The sequence below is a fragment of the Plutella xylostella genome, chromosome 22, assembly GCF_932276165.1.
Source record: "Plutella xylostella chromosome 22, ilPluXylo3.1, whole genome shotgun sequence".
Lineage (NCBI taxonomy): Eukaryota > Metazoa > Arthropoda > Insecta > Lepidoptera > Plutellidae > Plutella > Plutella xylostella.
The window spans coordinates 7,212,642-7,235,028 of record NC_064002.1 but is presented as its reverse complement, the minus strand read 5'-3'; the positions used below and the strand labels follow the sequence as shown (position 1 = coordinate 7,235,028).

Below are 22,387 nucleotides of genomic sequence, written 5' to 3'. Positions count from 1 at the left end.
GAGAATGGTCGCATTGGGACTCAGTGCGTCCACGTGTTTCTGGTACTTATAACTAGTATTATAATGAGCGTGATGTATGTATTATTAGTATGTACATTAAAATGTCACTTAGGTACTTAGTATATAGGAATACATAATGTTATTGCCCTCAAGTCCACGTGAATGGTGGCTGACTACGACGGCGTCGAATGGACTACGGTTGGCTAAAGAAATATCAAGAGTTACAGAAAATGAAGCAGTTACAGAATATAATGGGGTGGACGAAAGCCACTTCGTACGAAGTATCAATAATACCTTACGGCTGGCGCACCCTCCGCAGTCTGCGAATGAGGGCTCTTAAGAGTAACTTATCTGACAGTCTAATCCTATTACCACTATGAAGAAGAATTAGTTACAGAATTGGTCTTTCCAGAAAACATGAATGGACTGAAAGAAAGAAAGTTTGGGATAACATCTTGATTTTTTAGATTTCATGGCTATCTGAAAATTACACTTTAATTTGACTTTACATACTTTTATTCTTTTGCAATCCAACATGCTGTGGCAACGTGATTGCTTGTAGATATCTATCTAGCGAACCAAATTACTCAATTTTATTGAACTTAATTGTGTTCTATAAACATAATAATTATTTTTTAAATTGCTAAAAAAACCTATTGTGATTGCGAGAAATAAACTGGTGAATGGAAATGTGACATCCCTGAGAGATTTTATGTCTGTTTTCTAATTTTCAAACATAATTCTATTCTATTTCCATAATCACCATAGATAGACTTTAGGAGGGTTGTAATAAACATAAGTAGCTCGATACAAGTGGGTACTATGAGTATCTACATATGAATTGTCGGGATTCAAACCCGGGCATGTCAACGTCAACACAAGGCCCTGCCCTGCTGAGCGCCATGACACTTGCCCTTGTTCACCGAGTTCATCGTTCTGTAATTGACGAAATAATTCAATTATTTGACGTTTATAATAATTTATTAATTAATTAATTAATTAAAAAAGCAAGTACTTACTTACATAGGCTCGTTAAATAAAGATTCTTAGAACCTGTCTTAGTCTCAGTCTTAGAATTAGGTCGAGGCAGTGCATTTCTAGTCTAATTTTAAGTAATAATTTGCCTAAAAATATCCTTCCTTCCTGATTAAATTTGGTCAAGGCAGCCTACACTAAGACTTGCTTCAAGTAAATCTGTCCATAGGTAAGTATATCTCTAAAGATTGGAATTCAATTAAGAAAACTAGTTCGAGCAATAATTTGATTATCATTAGCATTGAACCGGACCAATGATAAGAGGTCCTTGCTATCTGCTACACACCATTTATGTGTTTAAATAAATACATATATTAAACTTATATATCCTAGGTAAAATACTTAAGTAATATATCTATTATTATTAGGAGGTGATTCACGAATTCAAGTCAGAAAATATGCTATAAGAAGTAAAAAAATATGTTATAGGTATATTCATATAGAAAAAGCTTTGGCACCCACTAATCAACATAAAAAAGCCAGGCCTCGGCATCTATTTTTGCGTATTGAATACCGTTTTTAGAAGGTCTAAATGACTACGATCCAATCTATCTATTAATAGTCCTGTCCAGTACAAAACAAATTAATCCTAACGTTGTTTTGAGTTATTTCAATGTCGATGACCTGAGTCGTGGGTCCAAAGGTATTATTTAGGTCTCGTTATACTTAATGTGGAAATCCCAGCTTCGTGTGCGCAGCGAGATGCGATGACGTCTGAGGGAGGCTCGAGCGGACACAAACAAAATAAAAAATAATAAGCCTTATTTTATGGAAAAGTTTTAGAACGCCGCAGCTTTTATAGCAGACGCACAGCTTTTACAACTTGTTGCTAAATAAAAAGAAAGTAGAATAGTTTATAAGTTTTAAAGTCATATAAATTAAAAACTCAAAAATTTTAAGAAAATTGCCATGAGCCTCAAAAACTAAACAAAAGTTTTTTGTCGTCAATAAACAATGGTTTTGTTTGATTCTTCTTTTATTCCAGTATTGCACGCTTATAAATGCGTGTTATGATGAGTATGAGTTTCTATTTAGTACACAGGTCACTCTTATAACATATTGATTTCATTTTAGATATCAATTAGTATTTTTTTCAGTTGCTTTAATTTTATCAATCGAAATCTCACTATTTCATATATTCATACCATAAAACAACGGACTCGCGTATGCTTCAAACCGAACAACGCGGATTCGAATGTTGTATCAACAAACTTCCTATTCCGTGCTAAGTAACCTTATTTAGATATTTCATGGTTTTAGTACTTTATCCTACTGAAAAACTGAAATTTAGTATAAAATCTGTTTTGTATATTATTCTGTGGAATTACATACATATATTACCTAATACCTACTGAAAACGATAATTAAATCTAAATTAATAATATTTGTTGATCGAACCCTATCTAGGATTATTTTGACTATCCTTTTACAACTTCTCTAATCTCAGTTTTTGTTTTGTTTGGAGTGCTCGTGTGTCTGTGAATGAGACCGGCGACTGCTGCTCCCCGCGCGGCGGCGGCGGCGGCGGAGGGTGCGCGAACTGCCAATGTGATAAAAGCGCGGATGATGATCGCGCGCCGCCAGTACTGACCGCACGCAGCTCGAGCGCAGGCGCACACCGCGCCCCCCCCCGCCCCGCCCCCCGCGCTCACACCACGCGAACTCCTTATTATTGACCCACCTGTACGCGACATCACTAGTGTTCAGTGCTAACCTACAACAACAACAACACCGCCGGGCGACGCCAGCGCCGCACCACCGCCCTCCAGGTAACTTCATTTAAATAATAAAACCCTCGGCAAGTGAATCATGTGATAGATAGAGCGGACGGTTGCAACACGATGACGCCCGCTAAGTACTAACCGCAGAAACTACTATTACCTTTACCTCCTTCGCCAAGGCTTCCATTATTTCACACTCTGGCGAGAAAATTAAAAGTGAATGAAGGAAACTTAAACGGAAATGGAACTCGGTTTAACTTGATAGCCTTTGCGGGATCGTCAAGCAGGCTCCAGTTGTAGATCAAATCCAAGTTTCCATTGCGACTACATTAATATTTTTTAGCATGCTGTGTCAACAACGATCCCACGTTCTGTTACTAATGCGTATACAATATGTGTTACACTGTGTGAAGATAACACCTATCACGAAAAATCGTGCGGCAGATAACATCACTATCTCGTGAAAAGTGTCTGAATTGTTAATAGTTCATAAAGGATGTAATTCAATCAACGTCAGCCTTTTGTTACATCACCGAATTTGACAATCGGACCTACTATTTTTATCAGTAATATTAATTAGAGGGTAGGTGCTTAATGAAATTGTTAATGACAGTTAGTATTTAATGTATGGTCTTCATAACGAAAACCTATGACACTGTAACGTTTAAAGCAATTTGATAGCCGCACAATCGCAGAACTAATGAGTATCATCTGCAAGATTACACCATCATCTCTAGCGCGGCGCCAACATCCGTAGTTTGTTGTTAGAACCAAGTGGCGAGTCAAAGGTCATCCAGCAATCGAGATCACACTACTCCAACTACAAATAGGTTGACCATGCGCGACACGCAAGGAGTCCGGGACATTCCTGAGGCGCGGAATCAACCTCCTTTGAACTTCGGAGAAATGTAGCAGCGCCTCGCGACCTCTGCTTAATTAGCTAGAGCGCAACGTAGTGCTCAGAAAGGAGGTTGATTTTGAAGCCAAGGATCCACCAAGGCGTTCGTCGCACGTTAGTATTCCCGGCGCGTGGCGCGCGGCGCGTGACGTGAGGTCGGCCCGCTCGCATCAGATTAACATTCCTGCTATCAGACCTCGCTCCATTCGACACATATGCGCGTTAGGCTGCGTTCCCACCAGACATGTGGTGAGGATGCGTTCATGTGTCTCATGTTGACCCATAGACGCAATTCATTTTCCTGGTATAAAAAATTTAATGTTACTATTGACCATATGATACCCTTGGAGAAATTAATTCTCGCACAGTGGAAACGCACACTTATACCGCTTATACCTGAGTGCACAGTTCCGCCGTCCACCGGAACATCGCATCAGGTGCACTGCCTATGACCCGACCGCTTGTGATAAGCGTTCAGTGTCAAACGTACAATCTTGTTTGATAACGCCGTTGTTTATGTCAGTGCAGTAGATTATATGCTCTCAATGGCCGTGGAAGTCCATGCAGTTTTATTTGACTTCATGGGTAACCCTGAGTGTAATAAAATAATATCTAAATCTTCTACTTTACGGTATTTAATAACACTAAATTGTTAAAATTTGGGTCTTCCATCCTAATTCTTCAAAAGATTTGCCGGTCTCGATGGACCAGTCCATAAAGAGAGGTCTAGACAAGAAGTGGATGTAAAATTCGTTAAAAAAACTAGTTTTTCAAATAGCCTAGATTGAAATCAAGTTGAATCTGTATACTCTATGCTATGGTTATAAACACATATGGGTACTTCTGTAAACAAATGCTGTGATTAGAAGTAGAAGTATGTAATTCTAACTAGGTAGTTAATTTACATAGTTGTCAAGTCGATCTTGTTTGTGTATTTTTTCCGAAGAGGAAATATATAGTGTTACTGGCGACCCGCGGGACAACTCAGCCCAATTATTTCCTACTTCAATAATTAACGGAACATGCGTTTTTTGTGTAATAATTCATTATATTCGACCGGTCACTCTGCTACAATATTATACTATGTATGAAACTAGTAATTTGAAGCTTTTGTTATTGGCATACGATCTAATCTTAATAAAATTACTTACTTATAAATATTCAAAACTAGAAACGGAAAGTTTGACTTGCAAACAAATAATCTTAACCAGTTTATTTACAAGGTGAAGATCAAGTTCGTATTTTGCTTTAGTCTTCGTTTCCTGAATACCACTAATTGTGCGTTTACATCATTTATAGATATAGAACACAATGAAAATTCATATCCAAATATTACTACAGTCAGAAAGCCTACTATTTCTTACTTAAGGCCTACATACATACTTTTACTTTAACTATTTTGATACGCATAACTACCTATATTGGAAGCAATTGGTTAAATAAAACTAGGGATCCTCACTAGATATAAAATACGATAGAATACTCTTATCTCCATATATCTAGGCGCCTTAAACCAGAGCTACTACGCCTGACGACATCGTTCTGGCCTAATTTATCTACATACTCTAATATTTAGTTTGGGAAGGCTCAGACTTACAAGAGACGATTCGAATCTGCGATAAGATACTGTCTTCAAATACCACCTAGTACGTACTGATCGAGTATATTATAGTACAGTTCTTATGAATGGTGTAAAAGTAATGCTGCTGAAAATTTAGGACCACATATTCTTAACTTTCCATAAGAAAGCATGTCGTTTACACTACCTAAACATAAAGTAATAAATTACTTTTTTGAAATCATCATTGATCTCGCAAACAACGGCCCCTCGGGAAATAAAATGCTTATATACCTAATAAGTGTTACTGTTTAAAAGACGACCGAATGGCGTAGTGGGTAGTGACCCTGACTACTGAGCCGCAGGTCCCGGGTTCGATTCCTGGCTGGGGCAGATATTTGTTTAAACACAGATATTTGTTCTCGGGTCTTGGATGTGCCCGTAAAATGGCAGTAGGCCCGCCCCCTATTAAATTGGGAGTTGTGACTAACATAACACTCTGGCGAAAAGTGGGTGCAGCAATGCACCTCTGCCTACCCCGCAAGGGAGTACATTAGTACAAGACGTGAGTGTATGTGTGTGTGTTTAAAAAGTGAAATGCTAAGTCATGTAATCAAATCAAATAGTCAATTAGGCATTATAAACTGCTTACATTTACCGTTCCTGTACCTATTGCTACTGTTAAAATCGTTTAACCCAAGGGTCAGATTCACATTCATTTGTGTAAATTAACCTAAAGGTTACCGCGGGTAATGAATTGAATTTGCCAAGAGCGAGCACATGTTTCGGATAAACATGTCAAAGAAAAAAAACTGGCGATATTTTCAGAAACATATTAATTTTCACATTAGCATAATGATAAGTATATTTATAAACATTCTTAACTGGAGATGACGCAAATTAACATTTAAGTACTAATAGTTATAAAGGATCTTAGGAAAGGAAAATCCATGAAAGAATCTAGCACTTATACTTTTAGTAATGAATTGAACACGTGGAACCTCAAATTTAACACCTGAAAAATATAGTCTTAAAATTTAAACTGCTCCGGCTTCGTTTATATTTATACTTCCTTTTTTAAAGGACACGTTAATTCGACATTATGATTGATTAATGAATTTAATGTTTAACCTCACAAAACATGAGTTGCCGTGGGTGTCGCGACCGAAGGACTTCCTGAAGTAAATACTAGATCTAGTTCCGAATGCCAGAAGACTCGGAAAATGCGGAAGTTTATCAAATTGAAGCTGTAGACCAGGGCTAACCAACTGGATTAGACCGAAGATCTCATTTTAACTTAGGAAACTAGCGAATTACCATTATGTACGTAATTCTAAAAATCTTAGTGATGAAACCGCATCGTCACCGGTCACCCCTGCTACAGTCAATATTACAGCTAGATGTTATGCAAACCTCCAATTGTTGGAGTTGCCGGACTAAACTTGACCTTCCGTGGGGCGGCCTTGGGTCGACGTAACGAAGCCCCCGGCAACCGGCAACTGTTGCTCCGGTACACTACGTTCGATAATTGACTAGTGCCAATTTTGTATTTTATTCCGTATTTGTATAAGTATTATGTATTTCACATGTCTACAGGGTGTTATGTAGTGTATTGAGCCAAAGTAATTCAGTCAGCTCGTCATTCTGAACAACTTTTGTTGTGCGACTACATATGATTTTGGTTGTCACGGCAAGGTTTTTATGAAAGGTATAAGAAAATTGAGATGAAAATTCATATAATTCAAGGTTGCCTACTATATATATATATATATATATATATATATATATATATATATATATATATATATATATATATATATATATATATATATTATAATTGATACAGCTGCCAATAATTGATTTTAGTAATTATATCCGTGACCGGAACATGATACGTTACAAAATAGCAATCCACCGTCGTTGTCATAAACTAAATTGAATTATTTATTGATTACACTCTTACACATAGAAGCACATTGTTAGAGAAACATCGGACAGGTCCAAAATATTAGCGAAAAATTCCATAACATTAGGTTAGTTAAATATACCAGATCTAAATTTAGATTTAAACCAGTTTGCTTAAAATAGAAGGAATCCTCGTCAGAAATTCGGAATATAAAGTTAATGGCATAGCAACATTCTTTCAAAAACGTGTTCATCGTACTGAAGATGTCCAGTAGATTGTAAAAGTGGCATCACTGGTGCCCCCCGCGTGCCCCCTCGTGCCCCCCTTGTGCCCCTGCAGGAGGACAGCGGCAGGCACGTCCGTCCTCGCGCGGTCGACCAACGCCTGCAAATGTTTACATTTGACCAGATCACTCACATAACATTGGCCTCCAATTTTAACTGGCGTACACCTTACAACATACTAATACGGACTGTTTTTGTTGAGCCGTTAACTGCGCTACGGGACGAATAGTGCACGGCGTGTGTGACCCGCGGCCATTGCAAAATGATCCGAATTGAGTTCAGGGTCGCGCGTGCCGCCTCCGGGTGTTGCTTCATCTACTATTGACATTCGACAGTAAATGCACTTTACATCCCAAAACTACAATGCAGATTAACACTAACAATGGTGTCGGTCAAAGTCCATGTAACGAACAAGTTTCATGCTCTATGAAATAAATTGATAAAACATAATATTTTGAAACTTCTCTCGCTACGGATGTTTGCTACGCCGTAGCCGTAGCCCAAAATTGCTACGAATTTTGTAGCACTATTAGCGCACTAGTGAAAGCTTTCTCTAAGCACAAATAAAAATCTGATTCATTGGTATTATAATATAGGGCTTTTAATAATGTGCCATAAGGTCTCAGACATACACCTACCTATACCAAAGCCCATTGCGTAAACAACGAGCGTGCGAATTCAAAAGTTAATAACATTTGTATGCTTACCCATTGTCTGATCGATTAGATACAATTACTTCACCGTCGGAATACTACGCTAAACATGTGAGAGGATATCGTTAACCGATGTTTGAAACCACCGCGCCTCCCGCACTGTAACCGATTCAGGGTCAAGCAGTGACCTACGGGCAGATAAATATCCTAGTCACGACCCAAGCGTGCTATAGTGGACACAGTACACCTTCAAACATGGCTGTCCGTGTGTATTTACCCACCAACCTTTGGCCAACTGTGAATAGCATTGATACACTTAAATTATACAAATTTGTGATTTTAAGATTCTTTTGTGAGGACGGAATTTATATGATTTTAGGTAGACCAAATCACAAAATGCTAAATGGTGCTCTAATTTCGCACGCAAATTTAGATTGGCTAGCAAAAAACTCTACGAGTATGCTTTAAATACCGTGCAACAAGTTTTGCCTACGCAGAAACGAATGTTCGTATTGGCAGAGACAAGGACTCTGTGCCTCAAGTTGCTACACTGCACATGCAATTCATAGGTAATTTTCCCATTCCGAGACCATTCATCGTCCTTGGTTTCTGTAATAGGTAGTTATAATATCAATAGGTTTCGTAACGTCCAATCGAACAACAAACATTATCTCGCTCGCAATAACAGGCGACATGAACGACGCCGCGCGTGTGAGGCGGCACGGCACACCACTATACAGACCAACTAATCCGTCTCTATATTCATGCAACTTTTGTATTTTGATATGCTTATTTCTATAAATTATAGTTATGCTCTCGGGAAACTCGTTCTTTATACCATACAACTATTTTCATCCTGGAATTAAATAGATATGCTTAAACAATGAAGATTGAAAGTAAGCCAATTTTATAGTGATAGTGATTGCTGACTGCCCACCGGCGCACGCGCATGGAACAGTTCATGCGTGGCTCTTAACAATCCACAACACAACAAATGATACCCTGCAATGTTTTGTTTTTAAATTCTACAATTATGTAAATAGCGTAAACTGACTACTTAATAAATAAAGTGTACTAGATATTCTAGGAAAATTATTAATAATTATATAGAAGTATAATTTACTCATTAACATTGATTTTATGTACAAAATATTTGTATTCCTCGTTTGTAGGATATTTGTACTGTATAATAGATGAGCAAATGCTTTTATCAAGTGTGGTTCTTTATAATTTTCCTCAACGGGATAGAGGATAGTATAGAGGATATTCAATTTAGATAATACCGTTAGAAATCGAAATCTTTTCGCAGTAAGTAATATTACAAAAAAAATATACAGTCGTGTATGCCATGCAAGGTACAACCAACCAACCAAAAGACACTTCGTAACTGTAATTTCATTTTGAGTTCGCCGGCGCTGTCAGCTCGTGAATATCTCGCAAGTTCAGGGGACAGCAGGTGGCATCACACGTGACTATTCAAATCTCTCCTCTTTACGGGACTAATCCACGTGATCCTTAAAAACCTGATTTTGTAAACTTGTATTTTGTTAATCGTATCGGCATTAGCATACCCACGAATTAACGTCTTTTTCTTCATCAAAGGTTTATTTTAAAATTCATTTCTATCAAAGATAACGCGGATCCTTTTGTAAATTGTTTTAAATTAAGTGGAAACCATAAATCGATGACCATAACATGTTCTTTCCCATAGTTCAGCCATATTATGTCACTAAAATTAACTAGATGACGGTGTTAACCCGTTTACTTCACTAACCAGGTGTCCAATTTTATTTAAATATGGTGCTATTCTAATTATATTTTATGATCCGTCCTAAACTTTCCGTTATAACTATAACAGTAACAACTTGTACCTATAAGTAGGTATTTACAGCTACAACCGATTAAGTTCTGAAGCATAGTCAAACTAAACTATGATGACGTATTGTTAGTGAAAGAGAGGTTGGAGGGCTACTCCTGCTTGACGGAACACGAAGTTTCGGAGCTCTCTGCTGCCGTATCTCGTTGCAGTAAACGTACCAATTGCATGACAGCTCCAACTTCTTTCGTCTAGCAAGAGTAGCCCACTACTTTCGCGTACGTTCGCTCCTCTTGTATATGCTGTCCATTGAAAGTTATTTTCAACAAAATGGAATTTGGTCGTTAGCGTGCCGGCACGCACCGCCAGTGTCACTGTCGCTGCGACGTGCATGCGGGAATCACACTCTTAACACCACATAATAAAACATATTACTCAATATCATAGGTATCCTGAACACATAAAAGTAAAATACATGTCATAATAGAGTCTATTGGCTTTTGCGCTTTTCTTGGAACCTTTTGCAGATAATCGATAAGAATAATTAAATGTGTTGATTGTGACATACCACCTTTACGGTTGTCCGTCCGATTACTATAGTGGCTGATGTCATTGATACTAAAAAGCGTTAAGTGAACACGGATTCTTGAGACGACATTTTATGATCCATTGAGCACTGTGTGGTCGTATGTTAATATTTACATATGAGTTTTGAGGTAGTAATGTGGTCAAGATACACGTAAATGGGTATTTTCTTCTTTGTTCTGGACAGCGGCGGTGCTCCTGATCTTTTATTTATGATTAGCTTGACAGTGAATGGTGGGACAGCAAGAGTTTATGGCAGACAATAGACACTCTTATTCTGTAATAGTTAAGATCACAGTGGCGGCAGAGCTTGCGAGGGCGGACACATCTTCTGAATGTCAATGGCATGGGCTTTCCCGAACACAAGGCTGGATACAGTAGAATTATTTGTGACTCACTTTATCTCATTATCAAAAGATAAGTTTGCGTATAATATTATGTAAGTACTTGATTCTATAATACTTCGTATGTCATTTTAATTAGGTAGGTAAATAAGGATTAAGATTATTAATAATCAATTTGATGATGCTCATAAAAACTTTTGTAAGAAACATGAACGTAACCCATTTGTAGACTGTGGCTGACTAGATGTCTCAACCCCAACTTAAAACCCACCACACTGCTTGATGCTGGCTGGCTTGTGCCGTATAAACTAGTCTACGTAATTTTTCAGTATAATTTACTATGATATTCCTTGTCCTGCCTTCGTTTTACGTATTTAAACAAGTGGTAGCCATTAGCCGAGTCAACACTGCAGCCAGAGAATGAATAATTCCGCGTTCGACCAATTCCCATGCGATTAGATAGATGGCTGAGGTACTGTGTGACATGCATCACCAACACACCTGCACTCCCACGCCAGTCTAAAATAACCTTTATTATCTCCAGATAGTGCCGTAGAGGTATCCATAAAGTGTGGTCACATGACACCTACTGTAGTAGCCTTCATGGATATTTTTATAATTGTGTGTGAACGGCTGTTGGTTTTGGTGCCATGGCGGCTGACAAAGCCCCTCACCCACGCACGAACCAATACTTACCACGTAGCTCCTTTAGCATAACCCGGCAGTATGTTAAGTTTGGCATTAGTGTGATTTATAATAATTAACATTCGGTTTTGTTAAATTACACTTCTATAAACCCCTAAAATATATTTATTACTGCCGTTTCGGGCAATAAAACTTTTTAAAGCTAATTAGAATTCAGATTTGGTTCCTGCTGATGCTAAGGAAAAAATACTGAATTCAGGTCATGCATTGTTTTGTCGACGTATAAGGAAGCATTCTCTCAACGTTCTATTTAATATACCTCTAGCTATAATGTTTGCTAATGCGAATCTTTTGTCTGTTTGGAGTGTCCAGTTAGTTTTTTACTAACATGGCGATGTGTTATGAACCTCTCAGGTCACATTACGCGTCTGTCTTGATCTGACTAAACATACTCTACTGGGCCACTTATGCTTGTCGGACTGGTCATTCCGGCTGAAGAAGCGAGCAATGATCTACTTCATCATAACTACTACTAACACTTTAGTAGTAAAATTTGTTTCGTGTAAAAATGTTAGACGCACCTATCACATAAAAAATTAAGGAGCTACGCGGCATTCAGGACATTCCACGTGTTTTATTTACTAGTTCATTGACACCACAGTATCTAACTAAATGAGTGAAGTGAGTAGTTTGGTTTGCGCCATCGCTTATTTCCCCGCATGGCTGCAACTGCACAGATCGCGCGCAAGATGCAAGGACAAACCACACTTTCTAATGAGCTGCATTCGAACCTATCATATTAACGCTCTTAATATTTTACACACTAAGTAATAAAGTGCCGCGCCCGACATAATTCGATGCGCCATGCAACGTAGGATGTACGCCAAATATGTATATTGTTAAAACCAGCTGAACAAACCTAATCAGAATGAAAAAACGTCCGGATTTTTGCAAGATACCTATAGGTACGCTATTGCATGGTAACAAAGGTTGTTTTTGAATGCGTAATAAAATAGCGCGTGTGCCGCTAGATCAGCATGGTTCAGTGTTACATAACACTCTCCGACGTGCAGCCAATGACCCACTTTAGCCGATCACTTGATCACTGCAGCGTTTGATAAAAACACACCGGATTTACCGTACAACACACAAACCATTGATGATTAAATCGAGTTTTTACCGGATTCATTTGTATTTACACATTAAACGTTCACAGATATGTACCTATAGCCATGGTCGTCAGCAGGCATTTAACAAGTGAATTGAATTGCTTCAATATTTTCAGAACATTCCAGCCACCAAAGTTACTTGCAATTTTAAGACACTAAAAGCGGTTTTATCTAATAAAAGAATCGTGTACTTACCTACTTAAAAAATACGACAGAGAGAAAAGAACTTAAAAACCCTTTATCTTATCTACCATAAGACCATGACCAATCTTGATATCGTTCATTAGATTAAAATGTATAATAAATCACGGATGAGCAGTTAAGCTGATTGATCATTAATCATTACGTGACAAATTCAACACACATTTTCGAATAGTTACATTTATCGCAAAGTAATCCAAATAACCTAAAAGACACGTATTAAATAGATAAAGGATAGCTTATCCCGCCAACTCTCGTTGAATAAGATAAACCTTAACACTGGGAATCATGAAATTCCTGAAATTCCTGCACTGCTTGATGACAACACATTAGAAAAAGAGTGATAATAGAATATAAAAGAGAGTCATGTAGGTACCTACGTTTCATAACACTACGACTTAATTTAAAATTTAACTGTATTGTATTAATATCGGTAAGTACGTACCTATCTAGGTCTCCCTATCATACTTAACCAAATCGGCTGTAACTAAATTGCAGTAAAACGAGTAGATAGTACTTACGTATTAAAGTACTAATAACAACACATTTGTTATAAAGTATAACAATTGTGTTGTTATAAAATATAAAAAATGTGATGTTATAAAATATAACAAATGTGATGTAGTTAGTACTTTACACTGCAGTAACTAAAAATATTTATGGTGCAGATCTCTTTGTAAAATGTCGATGCTGAGGAATTTGATTGTGCTTCCACTGAAGTGACCTTGACCCACTTAGAAATTGTGTTACGTTCGTCAAAAACTAGGTCTTATGCCTACTTCCGAATACCTAAGTTGATCTAACCTACATTTACATTGCATACTTAGGTACATGTTTCGTCTTAACTTTTTCGTGCCAGCCACGCTAAGTGGTTTTAGCTTTAATACTTAATGAAATTCCTCTTTGTTATAGGTATAACATAATCGTACGGTATCTATTTAATTTCGTTCCTAAGTACCAACACAATAAAAGGTAGATAATGCGCGGCAATGACCATCACATCAAGATGCTAACAATAACGTGATTACAAAGAGTCAGCCTAGTAGGTATAAAACTAATTGATGACTACGAGTTGCCGTTGCGACACCGTCAACAATACACAAACTCATCAAGTCATCAAGAATACCTGCTTCTGTAGGTCAGCCGGCCTTTAAATCATCGCATCACAATATCTATTTGCTAGCAGTGTCGTCGCGACGCGTCATCGGTATTACCTACCTACTTACTTATTTCGTCAAATAATAATGCGTCAGGTATAATTCTTTGCAATTCAATAATAACCACTGTAAAAAGGTACTTAATACCAATGATCAAGCGTCAACAGCCATCTAGATTTCGCTACAAGCGGCTCTCAGTGAGCGCCAGTAGAATCGCAGAGGTCGCCTTATTATTTTCTAAGCAACATAAAGGTACGCATGTTTAGTTATTTTCGAAACTACATTACAATTTACTTCCGGTTAAAGTTGATTAAAAATATACCTACCGATTGCTAAATGTGCAAAGTTTTGCGTTGGGACATTGGTGCGTATAAAATATCTACAATGCAACATTTCATAAGCTTTTGAGGCCCTTTAGAATGGACAAAACGTATTTTTACAAAACTTTTTAGGTTTTTTCGTATCTAATACGTAAGTACGTATTAGACAGTTTCACAAATCATTATTATATATATTGAGTAAACAATTACGACTATTTAATTGTTTTATGCTAGCCCAATGGTATAGGTTTGATATCCAATGTTTAGGTCGATATAAATTATATATTGACAGCAATACCATGAGGTACCCAGCCATATCTACGCTAAGTATAAGTACCTACGTACCCACTCCACCGCACGACTTATTAAAGTTATTAGTTAGTTAAAAATTAATCATGTATTTCTATTGGTTTCAGATTGGAGCAGCAAAATTTTAGTCACAATTGCTTCGGATACTACGTAACAAGTAAGTTATCCTTGACCATGCAAAAATTAGTTAGGCACTATAAGTTCACAGCCCGCAGGGATGGGAAGGCCATTATCCCGTTGGAAAACGAGAATATGAAATATTATGACGCTACTCAACGGTAGATGGCGCTTTACATATTTATTATGTTTATTTAGTGTGTAAAATTTTAATTTAAGTTACGATGAGGCTGACATATTCTCATATGAGAATAAAGCCTCTTTAAATAAACGAGATTTAAAAAAAAAAAAATATTTATTATTATTAGTCACTAGTTCTTAAGGTAAAAAATAATAACGACAAAACTTTCATTAGTATCCTTTTAGATTATACTTTCGTATGTATTTAAATTACATTTTCAGTTCGAGCCTAGCTTTAATTTATATTTCATTTTGCTCTTCTTCTGAACCTTGGAACGAAACTCAGAATAATAATAAAACCATAAACTAAGCAGTCGAGTTTTTCGTCTTTTGTTTGTCAGTTTCATTCCAGCCAGCTGTCACTGTCACTAATTTTAATTTTAATGTCAGTTTGTAAAGAATAGGAGTGGAGGAAGTTTTATTCATTAGATTTATAATTAATAGTTTGTAATTTAGTGAGATTAAGTTATACGTGCAATAATTTTAATGTAACATATTTAACTGGTGTAAATTTATATTTAACGACGAAATGATAGTGTAATGTAATCTTGTTCGACCTATAAGGTAACCGCTAACCAATCCCGCCTTGAGGTAATGATTAATTTAAGCAGTTTACTAAATGATATTCCCTTTCTTCATTGCAGATACACACAATGGCACTAGTATTACAATTAATAGACAACTTCCATGGATTTATGGATAAATATGGGGGTGAGTATTTTAAGAGTTTATTGAACTTTCAGGGGGTGGGTTGTGCTAGCCGCCGATTGGTGTAAACAAAAGTACCTCCATAATTTTGTAAAAACTGTTAGAGAATGTTTTATGCGTTGTAATTCGTATGTTTATACGTATTTTATTTTTAAATTTATACTCTAATCCTATTTTGCTTTGCCTTGCCAGCCTCAACTCACATGGTAGGTGTGTCACATATAGGTTATAAACTTACAAAAAAAATATTCTTTGAAAAATTATACCTATATTATTCCCATGCATGACTGATAAACTTACACCCAATCTTGTGTAATGTAAAATCAATCATTCTTATTAAGGTATTAATAACATCAAGATAGCTTTAAAACTACTGTTCCTACTTACAGAAGTACAACATTATTAGGATTTTGGAATAAAATTTATCATAAAAAGCTATATTTAGTAGTTATTCCATGGATAATCTTGTTTCTGTCTGGGATAGATACTTGGCTCCAGCTGTCTCCAACAGATTATTTTTAGACGACCTATTAAACAGCTAAAATGTGTATAGGGTGTTGCTAATTTAGTCCAAACATCATGCAACAGACATGCTATTTCATAACAGTAATTTATTACTAATCCCATATGAAATATAAAGTTAGTCATTAGATCTATATACAAAACATTTACACATGATTCTTAAAATGTATACTGATTTAGATCTTGTCTAGCTATCACCTGTGACTTGTCTATGTCTAATATTAAAACAAACCATGTAATAATAGTCAATTTAAAACTAATAATAAATCTGATTTAAATGAATGCAACACCTTAGTAAAATAACTTAAGGGAAATCTATTGTGCAGATAGCTTACAAAGCGTTTCTATTACTTATTAATGAAAGTTTTTATTCTTTTTCCAGATCCCAGGACCAACCCGTGGTTCCTGATGAGTTCACCCTTCCCCACATTACTAATATGTTTAAGTTATGTATATCTAGTCAAGGTAATATATCCTTTTTAATTCCTATCTATTATATTTCTCTCACTACACAATTCAATATGCATATTAAATAATATACATAAACTTGTTGCAGGTTTTAGGACCACGGTTTATGGAAAATAGGAAACCTTATGAATTAAAAAATGTTTTAATAGCATACAACGCCTTCCAAGTAATATTCAGCACATGGCTCTTTTATGAGGTAAGTTCACTGTCTAAATAATCCTCTCTACACATTTCACCATTACTACCCTTAATTACATTTTAACTTTTACTGATTCAGGTATATAATGTTCAATATTTGATAATGTTTTACCAATAATGCCAAATTGATTAGTTATGTTCACACTTAAAAAAAAACTCTTGAAAAAAGTGCCCCTTGTCATTTTACTAGCATGAGTTTTTTTCCGTAGCCTAGAATAGCCTATATGATTTTTATGTTATGTGTTTATGTTCCGCATCAATAATGGTGGTCGCTCATCTGTCCAGGTAAAGTTCAATCCACAAAACTTGAACAATTTTCCTATGTAATTTTTCTAGTTTGTCATGTACTTACTCAATCTGTAATGTGCATATCCCGAAACAAAAACTAACAGATTAGAGACTACCATTACAATAATCCTTGATAACAATAAATAAAGCAACTTTTTACAATGCCATGCATAGAGTTTGATGGGAGGCTGGCTGCGTCATTACAGCTTTAGGTGCCAACCTGTGGACTATTCAGACAGTCCTATTGCCACTAGAGTAAGTCTAGAAAAAACCAGCTACCTATACGGTGGATTAAATCAACAACTAACCATATCCTCATTGTATATAAACATTATGATTTCAACTGTACATACAACAATATTTCAGGGCAGAGGTAACATCAACCGTTACTCAGTTCTTAATTGACACTTTCAGATTTTACTGGTAAGTGTGTGATATTTTAAGTCAAATGTACCTATAGCCGGTCAGACCGTGCGCGTCACCGCACTATGCGACCCGCGGCTAGTTGCGTGACGACGCACTGGGTCTGGAGGGTTACTCTATACTGACGAAATACGAACGAACGAGAGCTTTCGTGCAATCGGCACGTTTAACGCGCAGAAGCGCTCCACAACTTGGTTTTCGTCATATAGAGTGACCCCCCGGCTGAGAGGTGAGTTTTTGCGAGAAATATCACATGCTTTAAGGTGGAGTGATCAATTAATTCGATGATGAAATACTCATTGACGGCTGCATCCATATGTAAATACAAGTAAAGCAGGGTTTGGTGTCGGCAATTGTTTCAGATCGGTGCGGCAGGCTGGTTTACAGGCAGGTATAACTTTCAGTGTCAGCCAGTCGACAACTCCAAACATCCAGAGACCATGAGGGTGATTTATTTATTCTACCCAATATCTTACTTCCCGCTTGGACTTGACCACTTCAACCCACCCCACATCCTTACTAGATTCACTGTTTTTGTGTGTTTCCCGATTTAATTCTTAACTGATCCCGTAATGGTTTTTTAATTAGATGTTATAGTGAGTAGTGGATAACATTTTCCTCTTCTTTAGCTCTCCCAATACCTGTCTGTACCTTGTAAATAATGTAATATATGACTCACCTAGTGTTAAGTTGCACATACGTAATTGAAATTTATTGTAGACATTGAGCATGCACGCACCATTGTAGTTTTCATATCCATTCAAGATTTAAACATCTTGTAAATATCTGCATCTTTCAGAAACCTGAAATAACCCTTATTCTTTAAATTTTACCTGCACCTATTTCACGCTTCATCTCATTTTACTTGTAAGTAATTGAATATCAGATGGCATATTTTCATATTTAACGTCAGACGAAGAAAATATATATTATTTTCCTTCTATTATATACATTTATTTAACTACCTACTATTTAGGAAATCGGCAGAAATTTGCTATCGGATATTTATTTACGAATATTTTTGTAGTGCATGCAGCATGTTTTTTAGTATTTAAGAATACCTACATAAATAAGTACGTAAACAATTTTAACTTAAACCCTATATTGAAATTTTTGTAATAAATAATAATAATTTCATAGTACCACTTAATTTGCCTTACGTAAAAGTAAAAGAATGATTCAAATGAATATTTCGGAAACTAAGCCCAGGGGCTACATTGTTATGTTCTCGTCATAGACTTGACACATTGACTCTAATTTCAGATGGTACACGCCTGCTGGTGGTACTATTTCTCCAAGTTCACAGAATTCTTCGACACGGTAAGTTTGTCAACATAAAATACATATGTATAGGATATAATTTATACAATAGTCCCATGAGTTACCCCTCTGTTATAGTCATAAAAAGGTAAAAAGGTAATGCAGAAATATACTTTACTACAAGGCCTCAAATTTCTATTTCCACGTACCACTACACATATAACCCACTAAAATAAAACCTCTCTTTCCGCTCCACAGTTCTTCTTTGTGCTAAGAAAGAAGTTCGACCATGTGTCGACCCTGCACGTGATCCACCACGGGGTCATGCCCATGTCCGTCTGGTTCGGGGTCAAGTTCACTCCGGGGGGCCACTCCACCTTCTTCGGGCTTCTTAACACGTTCGTGCACATCATCATGTACTCCTACTACATGTTGGCCGCGATGGGCCCCCACATGAGGCCGTATCTGTGGTGGAAGAAATACTTGACCACTCTGCAGATGGTGAGTTGGAAGAATTGTTTTTTTGTGTTGTTTTTATGTTTATCAAGTGGTATGACTGAGACATTGTTATAATCTTATTGGTCGCCAATAATTTTAAATTATCGTTAACTATGTATGTATTTTTTTTTAATTTTTTTTTTTTTAACACACACAGAAACAACACATACATTTACAAGAATGTGTTATCTGGCCCGCGGGTTCTATTCCCACTCAGCACAAAAAACGAATGTGATGAGCATGCAGTTGTGTTTGCATAAAACACACACTTTTACGTCACCCATATTACAGACTCTGCCCTTTTTGGGGTCAGAAGCCCTATGTAAGGCACCCCACATGTTTACCCTTCCCTAATCACCCCCTTTCTGCCTGCAGGTGCAATTCATCGGCATCATGGTGCACGCGTTCCAGCTGCTGTTCATCGAGTGCGACTACCCGCGCGCCTTCGTCTGGTGGATCGGCATGCACGCCGTCATGTTCTTCTTCCTGTTCAAGGACTTCTACAACCAGTCCTACAAGGCTAAGCCTAAGGTATTTATACTTTGCAGCCCTTATGTAGTAGTAACACACGCCTCACGAGCGATGCAAAAGTTCTAGTCACATCTCATAAACTAGCTAAAAACGTAAATATTGTGTTCAAACTTTTTATAAATTTTTTAAACAATTAGGGCCATTTCGTCTCGGAGTTTAGTGAGTGGAGCTTTATTATTGCTCGTGAGTCGTGAGTGTATATGCTTTCCGTAGTAAGGTTAAAATGTAGGATAAGGTCTCTGGCGCATTTGCTTTGAGATAAGATCTATGAAGTGCACTAATTGATTAAACTTTTTTATTTTATCATCTTTATCTGTGTTAAAATTGTTTTGAATATTACTACGCACATAACATACTTTTTTGTAAAATTAATTGTAGATTAATTTAGACCGGATAAGATAAAACAGTGGATTATTTTTAACACCATTTCATTCGTACATTTTTTACACTAGTCTTCTAGAATTATACAATCCATTTTATAACATCGACGCTAAATGCATGAATCAAGTCATAAGTCTACAATTTATCACAGTAAAGTGAGAAATGTAATCATTTTAGCACAATGTTTTACATAATTTTGTCAAGCAAAAATGGAAAATTATCCGCTGTTTTGCAATTGATTTATTCTATTAGAATACGTGTGTCTCTAGAGTATGTCTGTTAATAGAATACTCAAATAAAGTCACTGAACCCAAATGGCTTTGAATGGTTTGATAAAAAAAACCAAGTAGATATTTAGAATTGATCGCGATTTATTGATTATTATAAATCGTAGACCAACATGAGTCTCTAAGGTCATCATTGCATTGTGTTAGTAGGTAATTTTTAACCCCGAATTATATATTTTTTGTATCTCGTATTTAGTGACTATAAAATGAGTGACGAATTATTCACGATGACCATTTTTTGTATCTCGGAAAATACCAATCATAACATTCATAACTGTTGGTAATTACTTTAATGTTACTGTAAACTGTCATTGTTATAAACTTAAACATGGGAAGTTTATAGCGTAACTTCATCGGAATTAAAAACTTCTTTTATAGGTACTTATACGTTGTCGTGGGTTGATAATTAGATTTTACATACCTACGATTCGACTAATCATCTGGTAATGACAGACTGTAGGTATTAACGATCGATAGTCTGTAGTAGTAGCATAGAAACAAAAATAATAAAAATATGTTTATAGACGAGCCACCAATGACTACAAAGAACAGTATTCCATTCCTACGTGAAATTTTAGCTTTATCCCAGAACTATAGAATCAAATCCCTCCGCCATTGTTTAATTAGCACAAGCATTAGTTTGTCCAATTCTAATGAAACCTACGTTCCCCAGGTCCGCGCGCGCTCACCGGCGCCGAGCATCGAGGCCACGGCCGTGGAGCCCGAGGTCCTCTACAAGAACGGGTCAGTGAAGAACGGCTTCAGCAACGGCCACGGGCCCGCGCGCGCCCGCACCGTGCTGCCCGCCGGCAACTGACCGCCCCGCCCCGCCAGCCATTCCTCAGTCTGTGATTCATAGCCGGCTCACGGCGCCATGTTTAACCCCCGGACAATCGTCGGCTAGTGAGGCGGCCTACACCAGCTGTTAGCGTTAAATGTGATTTTTATCTAGTGTACATACAGTTAGGCGGTGTCAACGGTGTAAATTTTATTTGTAATTTTAAAAACGATATTATTAAAGAAGAATAACAAAAATATAGCTAGATTTGTGATCGCATAGCGTTTTGTACTTTTATTAGGTTAGCGTTAATGCTTAGACAGCCTCTGAACAGGAGATACAGTCATAATACTTATTTATACTGAACAAGGTGCTTCTTTATCTTTATGTATTAATTTTAACAATTATTCAGTACCTTGCCAGTTACGTTGCAATATTATATCGTGTAATGGCAGATAATTATTCTAAGAGATGGTTGTTGTAGCCATGTTAAATTCTCCTCTATAATGAGGAATATTTGTATATTAGGAATTCTTAATTTCTCCTTATCTAATTCTACTTCTTTCTCACTAGATTGTTATTTCCTTGAATTTTATTTGAAGTATGGACCAAGTATAAGTTGCGTAGTTCGATCGACCGGACTAACAACGGATATACGGCTACAAAAAATACAATTATACCTAAATTGTATTTATTGACGATAATGAAATTGATGACACTCAAATCGACTGCTCTATTCAGTTGTAGTTAATATAAAGTAAAAACTATTATGTGGTTGTGTTGGTTATTTATTGTTTTGTTTTAATTTAGTTTTTATTTATGATCAGGAATTCTCAGTTTGTATGGTTGAGGCGCCACTGGGCAATTTCATCGCAATATTTCTTCCTTGTTTTGGTCTTCCGTAAGGTAATAATACGGTGACCATGAAGTATCCTTCCTGAATTTGTACAAAACTTGGAACCACCGGCCTCTGTGGCTGCGCTTCGCCACGTCAAACTTTTTGAACAAAATGCTCTGCCTTTTTTGACAGAGTACAGAGCCTAGAACTTAGCATTTTGTAGATATTTTTCATTTTGGACTCAGTTTATGAACCTATTGTAATTTTTATACAAAATAATGCAAATAAATTATAAGTGTAATTTTTTTT

The 22,387-nt window shown here is 36.7% G+C and overlaps 1 protein-coding gene across 3 annotated transcripts; it reads left to right on the top strand.

Moving 5' to 3' along the window:
• Positions 1-2,640: 2,640 nt before the first annotated feature.
• On the top strand, positions 2,641-22,383 carry LOC105382588 (elongation of very long chain fatty acids protein AAEL008004). 3 transcript variants are annotated; one of them, XM_048628910.1, is made up of 10 exons: positions 2,641-2,804; positions 14,709-14,758; positions 15,543-15,609; positions 16,511-16,593; positions 16,685-16,792; positions 17,257-17,337; positions 18,769-18,825; positions 19,024-19,266; positions 19,639-19,794; positions 21,136-22,383. In XM_048628910.1, the coding sequence occupies exons 3-10, from the start codon at positions 15,552-15,554 to the stop codon at positions 21,277-21,279; spliced, it is 930 nt and encodes a 309-aa protein (XP_048484867.1). In that variant the 5' UTR covers positions 2,641-2,804; positions 14,709-14,758; positions 15,543-15,551; the 3' UTR covers positions 21,280-22,383. The 3 variants fall into 3 exon arrangements, with proteins under 3 accessions (XP_048484867.1, XP_011550803.1, XP_011550819.3); XM_011552501.3 differs by lacking the exon at positions 17,257-17,337 and adding an exon at positions 17,868-17,951 and having other exon boundaries at positions 2,642-2,804; XM_011552517.3 differs by lacking the exons at positions 2,641-2,804; positions 14,709-14,758; positions 17,257-17,337 and adding exons at positions 15,275-15,462; positions 17,868-17,951.
• Positions 22,384-22,387: the final 4 nt, after the last annotated feature.